The sequence below is a fragment of the Vigna unguiculata genome, chromosome 8, assembly GCF_037176805.1.
Source record: "Vigna unguiculata cultivar grain cowpea cultivar isolate G323 ecotype 2 chromosome 8, ASM3717680v1, whole genome shotgun sequence".
NCBI lineage: Eukaryota > Viridiplantae > Streptophyta > Magnoliopsida > Fabales > Fabaceae > Vigna > Vigna unguiculata.
The window spans coordinates 19,186,160-19,200,450 of record NC_140799.1 but is presented as its reverse complement, the minus strand read 5'-3'; the positions used below and the strand labels follow the sequence as shown (position 1 = coordinate 19,200,450).

Below are 14,291 nucleotides of genomic sequence, written 5' to 3'. Positions count from 1 at the left end.
ATCGGCAAGCTTGGGGCTAGAGCGAGCTGTGAGGAGGCGACCATCGAGGCTGAAGAGACCTACGACGGTGATGGAAGACGATCTTCATCGTGGAAGACGATGCCCTCGACATCAACACTTGGCTCGGATTCTCCTTCGCGGCCAACAAACACTCCAATGCAGATGGCGCCTACACAGCGGAATCAATCAAAGTCGAACAACCAAGTCATCGTCGTGGTGTAGAGCTTCTACTGCGTACTGTACCGTTTGTGAACCTCCTCATGAATGGCTAGTGAGAGTTAGGCAAAGAAATTAGGAAAAATCAAGGGCAAAGGAATTAAGGATCAGGATACCTAGGGTTTAGTAGATGCATAAGATAGAGGAAATGCAAAATTTTTTTCAAATGATGAGAGATGAATACTTAATCACAGAAATGGAGTTAAATTTTTTTTTTCTTCATATAGGAACATGAGATTAAAGAGAGAGGATATTCGAGAAATGAAAATCAATTGTACACAAAACAAATAAAAGAGAGGGAAGACGAAAAGTGAGGAAAGAGGAAAAGTAAAAATGAAGGAAAAATCAAAATCTGAAATTTGGTGTGACTTTTTTAAACCCTGGACACTTACTAGGGGTTTAGGACAAACCCCAATTATGTATAATTTTTCTAAGAGGTTATAATAATCCCATATAATAAACCTCGGCTATAATTAATCTTCTTTTTGTAATGAAGCTTGTTTCTTGGAGTGCCAAGAAACTAATGAACATCTTAGGAGATGACAAGTACCACTAGTACTTTTTCTATCTATTTTGCACCCACCGTAACCAGCATCAGTATAACATATTAGACTAGGGGAAGCTCCTGATGGATACTAGAGTCAAAACAAGCAATTCCTTTTAAATATTTTAAAATTCTTTTTACTGCAATCAAATGTGATTCTTTAGGATTAGCTTGGAATCTAACACATACACATACAACTTGCACAATATCAGGCCTACTTGCAGTGAGATATAATAGAGAACCTATCATACCTATAAACATGGTTTGATTAACTTCCATACCTGATTCATCTTTATCAAAATAAAAGAATGTTCCCATATGAATACTTGCTTCCTTAGCAGTATCCATTCCAAATTTTTTAAGTACCTCTTTACAGTACTTGGACTATGATATGAATATTCCCTCATTTTCTTAATTTGCAATCCTATAAAGAATGTCAATTCTCTCATCATTGACATTTCAAACTCTAATTGCATTAAACTTGCAAATCCTTCACACAAAGAATATTAGTAGATCCAAAAATTATGTCATCTATATAAATTTGAACCAACATAATATGTTCTCCTACTTTTTTGATAAATAGAGTTAAATCATTTTTTCCTCTCTCAAAATCATTTTCTAACAAAAATGTGCTTTATCGTTCATACCAAGATCTAGGTGTTTGTTTCAATCCATAAAGTGATTTCTTTAATTTATAAATATGATTTGAAATTTATAATCCTAAAAACTAGGAGGTTGCTCAACACTCTTGTCTCCACTCCCAAAAACGCACTAGGTTTCATTTAAAATACATATCTTAAAATTCATGAATATTTAAAATACATATCTTAAAATTCATGAATATTTGTCAATTGTGTTTTGTATTGATCTTCGGGTGCATATTTGATTGTGGTTTATAATCACTTTCATTTCGTGTATCCTGAAGGCCAATGCAAAATGCTGGCAAAATTTCGTGAAATTTAAGATATGTATTTTAAAAGTAATATGTACCAATAAAATAAGGAAAGTGAATCTTCTTAAATGGGATAGGGTCACACCTTGATTACGACGTGAGCATTGATTCAAAGATTACTGAAATTGTTCACGCAATTTCAGTATGGATCGAGATTGGATTAGTTTACCACGTATTAGCGCTGAGTATGAGAATGGAGTAGAAGAATTTATAAAATTTGCGCAACGTTATGAGGGGAGAAGTGATGATGAGGTGAAGTTCAGATGTCCGTGTGTCAACTGTTTGAATGGAAGAAAATTGAATGCAACTCAAGTTAGGGAACATCTTATTTGTGATGGTTTCCTTAAAAGTTATACAATATGGACATGGCACGGCGAATTAATACACATTCCAACTATTTCTCGATCTGAATATCTTGCCAATTCCTCCATGAAAGAGCGACGAGAAGAACGACGGGAAGAGCGATGTGAAGAGCGATGTGAAGAGCGAGTAGAAGAAGACAATATAGAGGACATGATACGGGATGTTGGCGCAGAAGCTTTTGCACAAGCGCATGTGTATGAGACGATGTCTGCTGATGCGGAAACTCCGCTGTATGTTGGTTCAACTAAGTTCACGCGATTATCAGCGGTTTTAAGACTTATGAATTTGAAAGCGACCAATGGTTGGACAGATAAAAGCTTCACAGAATTGCTCGTGCTCTTGAATGAAATTCTTCCCAAAGGAAATACTCTACCCACTCGAAACTATGATGCCAAGAAAATTCTTTGTCCGATGGGTATGGAGTATAAAAGGATACACGCATGTCCTAATGATTGCATATTATACAGAAAAGAATTTGAAGATTTGAAAAAATGTCCAAAGTGTGGGTCATCACGGTACAAGCAGAAAAGAAACAGTGAAGATAATGGTCAAATAGAGAAGGAAGGATCTGCTTTGAAAGTAGTCTGGTACCTTCCAATCGTGCCTAGACTTAAGCGTTTGTTTGCAAATCCTAAAGACGCTAAAAACCTTAGATGGCATGCAACTGAGAGAAGATGTGACGGACTCCTTCGTCATCCAGCTGATTCAATGCAATGGAAAAATATTGATCAGGAATTTCCCAAGTTCGGTGAAGAATGTAGAAATATTCGTTTTGGCTTAGCTACCGATGGAATGAATCCATTTGGTAATTTAAGTACAAATCACAGTTGTTGGCCTGTTATATTATTCATTTACAACTTATCTCCTGGACTCTGCATGAAGAGAAAATACATGATGTTGTCTATGATGATATCTGGTCCAAAGCAGCTTGGAAATGACATAGATGTATATCTCAATCCTCTAGTTGAAGACTTGAAGGTGTTGTGGGTTGATGGTGTTGAAGTATTTGATGCTGTTGCTTCTGAAACTTTCATGATGCATGCAATGTTATTTTGCACCATTAATGACTTTCCAGCTTATGGTAATTTGTCAGGGTACAGTGTCAAGGGTCATAAAGCATGTCCTATATGTGAAGAAAACACTGCATCTCATCAATTGAAAAATGGAAGGAAGACCATGTATCTGCGCCATCGAAGGTTTTTACAAGCTAATCATCCTTATCGAAGGTTAAAGAAAGCATTCAATGGACATCAAGAGAATGACAAAGCACCAACTCCATTAACTGGCATTGAAATTCATGAAAAAGTTAATAAAGTACACCATGTATTTGGTAAAACGTCCAAGAAGTCATCTGCATCGAGCCCTTGGAAGAAAAAATCAATATTCTTTGACCTTCCATATTGGTCGAAGTTAGAAGTTAGGCATTGCATAGATGTCATGCATGTAGAGAAGAATGTGTGTGATAGCTTGATTGGTACACTACTCAACATTCAGGGAAAGACAAAAGATGGAGTAAATGCTCGTTTGGATTTGGTTGAAATGAAGATCCGAGAAGACTTGGCACCAAGGGAGGTTGGTAGGCGCACTTATTTGCCCCCTGCATGTTACACTATGTCCAGACAAGAGAAGATAAGTTTTTGCTTATGTTTAAAGAGTGTCAAGGTACCTCAAGGATACTCTTCAAATATTCAGAGTTTAGTGTCCATGCAAGACTTGAAGCTTGTTGGCCTCAAGTCTCACGATTGCCACATCTTAATGCAACAATTGTTACCTGTAGCTATTCGTGGAATTTTACCCAAAAATGTTAGACAAACTATAACGCGTTTGTGTGCATTCTTCTCTTCAATTTGTAGCAAAGTCATTGATCCTTTAAAGTTAGATGAACTTCAAGCCGAAATTGTTATCATCTTGTGTCAGCTAGAGATGTTTTTCCCTCCATCATTTTTTGACATCATGGTACATTTACTTGTTCATGTGGTGAGAGAAATCAAGTTTTGTGGACCAGTATACTTAAGATGGATGTATCCCATTGAACGTTACATGAAGATTTTGAAAGGGTATGTGAAAAATCAATATCGTCCAGAAGCTTCAATGATCGAAAGATATATTGCTGAAGAAAGTGTCGAGTTCTGTTCAGATTACATGGCAAAAGCAAAACCGATAGGAGTTCCTCACAGATCATGGTTGAACAGGTGTTCTATAAGTAATAGCATACGAGGTGTGAGTGTGGTTACCAAAAATCGCGAAGAGTTGATGCAAGCACACCTATACATTTTGAACAACACAAATGAGGTAATGCCTTACTTATCTGCACACAAAGTCATTGTGAAAGAGAACAATCCAAGACAATCAGAGAAATGGCATTTGATGGAACATAATAGAACATTCATGCCTTGGTTTAAATCTGAGGTTTTGAAAGATGCGCAATGCTCTGAGACTTTGATGTGGTTAGCAAATGGGTTGAAATTTGATGTCATCTGTTGTACAGGTTATGAAATCAATAATTGCACATTCTATACAAAGTGTCTTGATGATAAAAGCACAGTACAAAATAGTGGAGTCAGTCTTGAAGCCGAGTCGCTACAATTTTCTACATCTAAAGATCAAAATCCCGTAGTAGGATCAATGACATACTATGGTGTAATACAAGAGATATGGGAGGTTGATTATACCATGTTTACTATTCCACTGTTCAAATGTAAGTGGATTGACAATAAGAGTGGTGTCAAAATAGATGAATCAGGAATGACTCTAGTGGATTTTCGAAAGGTGGGTTATCGAGACGAGCCATTTATCATGGCACAACAAGCATCTCAGGTTTTCTATGTTAAAGATCCTGCGTCTGAACATTGGTTTGTCGCTCTTCATGGAAAAAAACAAATTGATCCTAATGAAGAGAATATGAGTGATCTTAATATTGCTGTCACCCATCCATTTAGAAGAACGACAAATATTGATGAAATCCATCTAGTTGATGATGTACATGCAATTCGAGAAGATCACGATGAAGGAATATACATATGACCAATCAATAACTTTATGTATGAATTTCATATTCTTGTTAACATTTAGGTGTTTTGTTAAATAATGTTTTATATATTAATTTGTCAGTTGCTTATTAATGTTTTTTTATGTTTTCATTTCACAGATACATGGCTGAACATACTTCATCAGAGGATGAAGCACCTACTAAGAGACCCACTAGAGGAGCCACTAGGTTGAGAGAGGTCTTAATTAGAAGAGCTAAAGGTCAGAAAACACATGTTGATATTAACGTCGACACTGGTGAACCTAGTGGTCGTTCTAGGGACGTCTTCAAAAGCTATTTAGGAATGTTGGCACGAGAGAGAATATCAATCCTTACGCCATCTTTTGATCATGTCACTGAAGTTGATCGAGAAATGATATGGCAAGATTTATTGGTAACTAATATTAATGTTATTAAAGTTATACTTTGACTTTGTTGATAATATGATAAATATTGTTGATGACATTTTCTATATTGCAGCTAACATTTGATATTCCAAATGTGCCGACTTTAAGACAAAAATGTTTGTCATCGGTGGCTGAGAAATTTCGTGGTTTTAAGACCAAGTTGACGTCAAGGTATGTCTTTGGACACAAAAAGAATGAAAATCCATTGTTGAATTACACTTGGATTGATGAAGACACATGGCGTCAGTTTCTTGAGCTTCGGACATCTGAGGGATGGCAGGTATGTTTATTTGAAATCATGAATAGCACAATTGATAATTATGCAAAATTTTAACTAATTCATAAAATGGGTTTTATATGTTACAGGTCAAGAGGAAAAAGGCTCAAAGCATAAGTGCTCAAAATACAAACCCGCACATATTATCTCGTGGTGGGTATAGAAAACTTGAAGAGAAGATAATGACAGAAAAGAAAAAATCTAGGCCCCCACCTTCTGAGGGTGAAGATACTGAGCCTCCTTCACCACCATCACGTCATCAGAAGTGGAAGTTAGCCCGTTTACGCTCATCAGGCAACTACACTTCTGACTCTGCACGAGAAATCTCTGAGAAAATTGTAAGATACAATTTTTATCTAAATTGCTCGTTCATGTTTTATATTGTATTTTGATTTATAAATGTTTTTGTTACCTTGTAGGATTCGTTGGTTGAGCAGACCTCCCAAGGAGGATTCATTCCAGAAGGTCGTCATGACATACTTGCTGCTGCAATTGGACGACCTGAGCACCCTGGACGTGTGCGTGGTGCTGGATCAGGAGTCGGCATACGCCAATTTTTTGGTTCCTCCTCTCGTCAGTCTTCATGCAGTCATGGTGCTGATTATGAACAAAGACTAAAGGAAATGATCACGGCGCAAGTGAGAGAAGAACTAATGCGCCAATTTGAGCATTATGGCATTCGTTCGCCAGTGGATCATCCGCCAGAACTAGACCCATTTGTGCCTCCCACGGGTAAATTTGTTTTCTATAAGTTATGAATTGAATAAATGATATTTAATAAAGTAATTGAATAACATTAATAAATCGTTGGCTCTAACAGGTAGAAGCGGAAAGGGGAGTTGTTCAGCTCCACCCGGGGATGACATGGATGACACTCATCCATGTCAGCTATATATTTGGGATGGTACAGAGAAGACACTAGTGGCTCGTGGAAAAGTATTTGAGGCACCCACAGTTCTTCATGGCATGGAGTTATCAGAGGATGAGGTGAAGGTCACGGTAGAGGAGGTTCTCATGCCGCATGCTTTAGTTCCTGTGCCAACAGATGAGGTGTATACTGTGGCACAGGCATTCCAGTGTTTCCTCGCCTGGCCTAGAGATTTGGTTGATACTGACCCCCCGGTACAGACTCTTAAACCCACAAATATACTACATTTTTAAGTTTACATGTTTATTATATTCAAACTTAAATTATATTCCATTTTAACTGAAATTGCATCAATATAGGAAAAACCTCAATCAAAGAAGATTCTTCTCTCTTTGGATGATCCTCTTGGTGCATTGCTCCAACTTGCAGAAATCATAGCAGATAAGCCGATGCAGGTTCCTTGGGATGCTAACATTTTTGGGAGAGATCTTGACATCCCACTTTACTTGCATTCCCAAGATGTCTTGGAGCTTGCACGAGGACAAGAAGAACTCAATATTACCATTATTCAATTATGGATGATGTAAGTCTTTTAGTCATTATATATAGTTATTTGATATATTTATGTATTTACTTATATCAAATCAATTTTTGGTTTAGGTATCTGTCTGGTGTCACTGAAACTATGGGGCTGAATGATGTATATGGGTTTATAGACCCCCAACTCACCCATGAAGGCAACAAGTTTGATGACATTCAAGCATATGTGACCAAATGCTTTCAACGTGGAAAAGAAATTTATTTTGTCCCTTATCTTGCTGGGTAAGTAATTTTTGTTAACTTATGAATATAATAAGTCATTTTAATGCATAACAATGAATTTATTTTCTTATCAGGCGTCATTGGCAGTTACTTGTGGTTTCCCTAAGGGAGAACCTTGCTGTGTGGTTTTGCTCTTTGCATCGCCCTCCCCCCAACCATCTTAGACAAGTGATAGATTGGTAAGAACCTCAATATCAATCTTATGAATATGACATGTTATATAAAAATATCCTAACTTATTCCCTATATCATAATTCAATTGCTGCACATAACATGTTGTTAGGGAGATCAACGGCTAAGGCAAAAGGTCTTGTATGGTGTTCTCTCCAGGTTTGATATTTCTATCCATATCTTCATGATTGTTTGCTTGATTTTCTTCATTAATTAATTGTAACGTTGTTAATATAATGTAGTGTAATAGACAAACCGGCTCATATGAGTGCGGTTACTATATAATGCAATGGATGACAACCACTGTGCGTGCTCGTATTACAACAAATTGGGAAACGGTAATATATATTTGAATTAAAATGAATACTTTGCAATATTTCCTTTTTATATACTAACTTAACTTAATCTATTATTTTGTAGACATTCAAGAGTCTTGCAGCAATTCCCGCAAAGTCCATCAAGTTTGGTAGGATAGCATGTGCCAAATATATAATTGAAATGTACAATACTATTGATTAGAACATGTATCTTGATTGTAAATGATTTGTAATTGTCTTTTAAATGAATTTGAATTGTGGATGTGTTTTAAACTATTTTGTTCTGGTCTATTCTGGTCTGTGCTGGGTGCTGAACAAAATTTGCAGGTTTAAATGTGGGAATAACACCAAAACAGAAACTGCATTGAAAAAAAAAAACAGAGTATTAGGCCTCGGTTCATACCAAAACCGAGGCCAAAAGAGTATCGAATTAAAAAAAAAAAAAAAAAAACACATATGGCCTCGGGTGGAACAAAAACCGAGGCCAAAAACAGCCCCTATGGCCTCGGTTGCAGCAAAAACCGAGGCCAAAAGGGTTCTCGAATTTAAAAAAAAAAGAAAAAAGGGCCATATGGCCTCGGGTGCAGTGAAAACCGAGGCAGAAGCTCCCCCTATGGCCTCGGTTGCAGCAAAAACCGAGGCCAAAAGGGTTCTCGAATTTAAAAAAAAAAAGAAAAAAGGCCCATATGGCCTCGGGTGCAGTGAAAACCGAGGCAGAAGCTCCCTCTATGGCTTCGGTTCTTAACCGAGGCCAAAAGCTATGACCTTTTGGCCTCGCCCCAATATGCTTCGGTTCCCGAACCGGTGCAGAATATTAAAAACAACCGCTGCCAAAGGCCCTTCCTGCACTGGTGCAAATTGTGTGCACAGAAACCTCCCTCAACATCCCTCACACTTTGGCATTTTCAGAACCCTACTCTCCTTCCTCCAATTGTGTCTTAACTATGTCTTTTCTAGGATTATGGTAGGAAAACGAATATTAATTAAAAAGAGATTAATGGCCATTCAAGGACCATTAACCTTGCTGATGTCCCCTAAGACGGCTAGGGTTTTCTAATCATCCTTATTCCTGCCAAAAAGAGTTTTGGCAAAAAGGATCCTAGTTAGCGACAACTAAGGTTTGAACACACAACCACTCAATTACAAAGCAACTGCTTAAACAAGTCAACCAATTCATGTTTCACGATAACTCATAAACCAGTGCAGATCGCCTGGTGGAACCCCTCCGCCGCTAGGCGCCAAGCTCCGGATAGACCCACTGTTTAGGGCCATCGCCTAGCAGAGCACACCCTGCCACCAGCTACCACGCGTTGCAGGACCCTCCCTACTGCTCCTATCGCCTGACAGTCACACCCGTGCCGCCAGGCGCTATACCAGTAGTGCACCAACTACTGTTTTAACACCCAATATCAGATTATCCTACCATCTTGTAATACCTCCCAAAGGTATTAATGTATTCTCCTCCCTTAGGTCCTAATTCTTGTCACCTTGTCATTCCATTCATGATTTCATTACGTATAAATTGCAAATCCCAAATCTCTCTTTTCAAGACATAGAATTCTTGCAATCCTTCTATCAATCTCCGATGGCTTAATCTAACTTATATAAGCGACGTACAATCATGTATTTCAGAGTATTCAATATGCTTATATCCCCTTGCAACAGTACTACATTTCCCTCTCACATATCTCCCAATCAATGCCACCAAATTTATGGTTTTTGCATCAATCCTCTAAGGTATAATTGTCCCATTTCCCAACCCTTCTTACGTAGTATCCTACATCTTTCTCTTCTGATTTCTAACTGATGAACCACCCAAGACAAAACCCATACTAATTCCCAAGCCACTTCACACTTAGCATGCCATCCTATTTTTCTAATTGCCTTTATCACCACGAATTCCTACACACTAACTCTTCCCATTTTATCGATCAATTCCTTTAGTCCATTCACTCTAATAGCCTCTCACGCACCTAACCATGTAATGACACAAATCTGCCTCTGAACCAACTGTCGCCTGGAGGCAAGCAAGGTGCCGCCAAGCGCTGCATCTGTATTTGGACACCAAACCAAAATTCTGCTCCTACGAGGAATCCACAACCTCTTTTAATTTGGCACAGGACCTAATTACACCCTGATGATGGGGTATCTTGTTCCTTTTTAAGATTATTGAATATGGTGTGAGTTGATTAAGAAAGCTAAGTGAAATCCCCACTAGACATTAAGATAGCAAGCTATCTAGATGTGAAGGTTCCTTTCACAAAGCTCAAGAGAAGAAGATGATGGATTGATTCAAAATGAAAAGGAAATGGAAAGCACATAAACCATAGAAAACCAAGAACAATTAAAGGAAGAAGAAAACACAAAATGGAAAGGAAAGAAATGGTAAAAATGTGAGAAGCACGCCACTACAAGGCTAGGCTAGAAGCCATGACAACCTTGAAGATGAGTGGATGTGTACCGCCACTTGCTATGCAAGATAAGGCTTAAAAGTATTCACTCCCTAGGGAGGAAACTCTCACAAATGGTTGAGACACAAGAGTGTTTTTACTTCAAAATGTTCAACCCTTTTACATGTCTAGGAGCACCCCTTATATAGAAGAGTTTAGGGGCCTCTGAGCAAATAAAAGATACCTAAGGATATCTCTACAAAAACTAACCCTAGCTTCTAGAAACTAGGTTAAATAAGGTTACAAAAATGAGAGACAAAAGAGCCAACTATGGTGTGTGCAAGGCTAATTTCGTTCTAGCACAAAAGGAGACAAAGAATGTGTCTCATATGTCTCCAAAATATGGCCAAAGTGTGCTAAAAACAAAGGAGACCAAAGGTACATAGCTACACTTGTTTGATGCCTTTTACTTTATGCTTTATGCCTTTGCTTTACTCTCTCCGCCACATCATTTATCCTCCCCAATCACCATGCGCCACCTAGCATTGCTTTGTTACTCCTAATTAACCTACAAAGCAAATAAACATAGATTAGCATGTTGGCTTAAGTGAAGTCAACTATAGTCAACAAGTCAAACCTAGTCAAAGGTCAACAAGTCAACTAAAGTTGATTCAACTAAGTCAACTTAGGGAATCAAAAATAACAAACACAAATGAAAGGGATGAAGGATTAGTGAACTTCCTTTTTAAACATGCTTAGTCTTCTTAAGCATGTGGCTCCATCCTTGGTTAGGGTCAATCCTTCATCACACCCAACCACACCAATTCGCATAAAATTAGTCAACCCACACACCTAGCATTATTCCTTACGCGTCATATACTCAATGGTCTATAGAGATTAATCCATCCCTTTTCCCTTCCAACAATTCAGATTCTACTCATTGGTAATCATACCTGACTTCCTCCAAGCACTATCATACCCCAAATACATATACATGTTATAACAATCAACACACAATACTGTTTCCCAAAAACTCATTCAAAAGGTGCAATGACTTCTGCACCAAACAATGCACAATCAAAACCACAGACAGCACTGCACCGCTTGGCAGAAATTCATTGCTGCCAGGCGGTTCATGCTAGAACCCAGCAAAACAAGCAAAATTCGTGGCATCGCTTGGTGGCTCTGTTCAAACCGCTAGGCGGTTTCTGGGCAGAAACCTAGAAACCTAGAGAAACAATGTCATGCAGAGGGGAATTTCATACAATGGTACCTGGTAAAGCATACTTATTCAAATACAAAATAAAACATTTAAGATAGCTCCACTTACTTGGAATCCTTGCTCAAATTCGAGTTTGGAGTGTGTGTCCTTCAACCAAAACTCTCCTAACCTTTTCGTCCACTTCAATAACAGCTTTCAGCCTCAATTCTTCTCTCCAAGGCAACATAAATCTTCTGGAAAACCTCTACCCAATGCTAATACGAAAATCCAGTGCTTCCCTCCCTTTTAGTTCTCTCATCTCTCTAAGTTAATACCCCATTAATCACGCTTTACTCCATTACAACGAAAATCAATTAAATTTTGATTAATGGCTATTCAATAACCATTAGCAAAGTGTTTTTCAGCCCCCACTAGACTGCCCTTCTTAGCATCTAGGGTTTTCCTCTGCCTTTTCACATTCACGCCAAAAGAAAATTTGGCAAAAAGAAAGTTAATTTCGGTCCTTGCAAGATTCGACCCCTCAACCACTCTATTACAAATTCAATGCACAACCAATTCAACCAATCATGTTTCATGATAATTCCTATAGTTTTAGGATTACATTATCACTGATCACATTCAAACATATCATTAGAATAATGCTCATAATAAAATATCATACAATTGTCATACATAGGACTTGAACTCAAGTCCTCTCACACAATTAAGTACTCTCAACCACTTGAGCTAGTACTTTTCCATGTCATAGTAATCTGCATTAAATGCCTTAAAGGCTTCTAATTCACGTATTTATTAAATAATTATTTAATTAATTATTTAAATTTCTCGGGTCTTACACTTATCTGGATACATATAATTAGTCGAATTCACCAAATGCTTGCACTTGTGGTGGCGTTTACTGCTCTGTAGGGCCAATTGCCAATGGGTTTCACCCTACCACTCACAAGGTTAGCCTTCAAATATCTAAGGCCTCCTACTACTCTCACCACTTGAGTCAGTACGCTCTATGTGAGACTAATTGACTCTTTAGAGCGACAGAATGCAATCCTTACTTGAATCCTTACTAAATTATATAATGAGGAACCACCATGAACTTCGTGGAATTACGTCTTAAGAATGAGGCACCACCATGATGACTTCTTCTTGTCTCCATTGAAGCATGCATGAAGAATGGAGGCTCCATGGATGGTGTTGGATGCGGAAGCATGAAGGAAACAAGCTTAAGGTGTTTGGTTTGGTGTAGGTGAAAGGACTCTTAAGAGAGGTGAGGCCAACTCCTAAGGAAGAAGACTAGAGTAAACTAGAGAAGAGTTTACTCTAAGGTGAGCTCAAAAGAGATTTGTGCACAAATTTGGGCAGCAATTCATTACTCAATTCCAAGCTGAAAAATACATCTCCTAAGCCTTCTATTTGTAGGCTAAAATGAGACCAAGGAGTCTCCAAAAAGTGGAGGGAAAAAGGAGTCTAGAAAGTTGAATTTTGGAGCCAAAAAGGAGCATGTGGGAGGTGTGACTTGCCACCTAAGCAAGTCAAACTTGTCTTGCGATGGGAAGCTAACTCTCATCTTTGGAGAGCAAGTTTGAGAAGCTTCTAGGATTTTCTAGAGTAGACACACTACTCTTGGCCCATTTGGCCCAATTCCCCTTTTTGGTCCAAAATTACTTCTAAAGCCAAATTTCCTCTAAGGCCTAATACATGGCCCAAAGAAAATCCTATTCTACTGGGCCCAAAATACAAAGCCCAAAATAAAATCCTAATCTAGTATTTACAAGCAAAATGTCCTAGGCTAGGTCTTCACATCTTCCTTGGCCCATGTGAAGTTCATCTTGGGCCTTGCATGCGCATTTAAGGCCCATTCCTCTTGTATTCTGCTAGCCATGGTTCTTGTTGTAGGTCCCTAGGCTCGAGGCATCTCATCATCCCCTCCCTCTTGAGAAGGATTTGTCCTCAAATCTGTAGTGTTTACCTCAGCATTTGTACCACCTGCAAAAGGTATTAAGTCAGCAACATTAAAGGTGGCATGCACATCATAGCCTTCAGGCAACTCTATCCTATACGCATTATCATTTACTCTTTTCAGCACTTTAAAAGGACCATCACCTCGAGGGCTAAGTTTAGACTTCCTTTTGATGAAGGATTATCTTGTTTCCTTTTAGAGTCATGAATATGGTGAAGTTGTTTAAGAAAGCTTTTTGAAAATTCACACTGGACATTAAGATAGCATGCTATCTAGATGTGAAGGTTCATTTCTCAAGCTCATGAAAGGAAGAAGAGAGTTGGATTCAAGCTTAAACACACACAGCAATAACAACACTTAAAGAGCAAAATGAAAGAAGAAACAATAAAAATGGAAAACATAGAAGATGAAGAGTGGAAAAAGCATGCCACTCATAGGAGGGGAATCGAAGCCAACCAAACCCTAGAGATGAGTGATGGTGCCGCCACTTGCAAGCAAGATAAGGCAAAGGTGAGTTCACTTCCAGGAAGGAGAGCTCACGAAAATTGATGGTTGAATGCACAATGTTTATAACAAAATGATCAACCCTTTTACAAGACAAGGAGCACCCTTTAAATAGGAGTTTATAGGGTCCTTTAGCAAAAACAAAAACATGAAAAAAGGATTAACTAGCAAACCCTAAACCTAATGTGAGAGTGAGTCTTGGCCAAGTGAAGGGAGATGATTGGTGGAGGCATTCCCATGAGGATTCTAGGCC

General features: G+C 38.3%; 2 protein-coding genes across 2 annotated transcripts; both read left to right on the top strand.

Annotated features, from left to right (window-relative positions):
• The first annotated feature begins 2,392 nt into the window (after positions 1-2,392).
• LOC146884199 (uncharacterized) lies at positions 2,393-5,100 on the top strand. The gene has a single exon (XM_085665247.1). It carries the CDS (start codon positions 2,487-2,489, stop codon positions 5,097-5,099), a length of 2,613 nt encoding a protein of 870 aa, XP_085521373.1. The 5' UTR covers positions 2,393-2,486; the 3' UTR covers position 5,100.
• A 462-nt stretch (positions 5,101-5,562) lies between these two features.
• LOC146884198 (uncharacterized) lies at positions 5,563-7,677 on the top strand. Its single transcript, XM_085665894.1, has 7 exons — positions 5,563-5,790; positions 5,883-6,125; positions 6,207-6,519; positions 6,608-6,909; positions 7,015-7,238; positions 7,316-7,477; positions 7,552-7,677. Exons 1-7 carry the CDS (start codon positions 5,563-5,565, stop codon positions 7,658-7,660), a joined length of 1,581 nt encoding a protein of 526 aa, XP_085522020.1. The 3' UTR covers positions 7,661-7,677.
• The last annotated feature ends 6,614 nt before the right edge of the window (positions 7,678-14,291 follow it).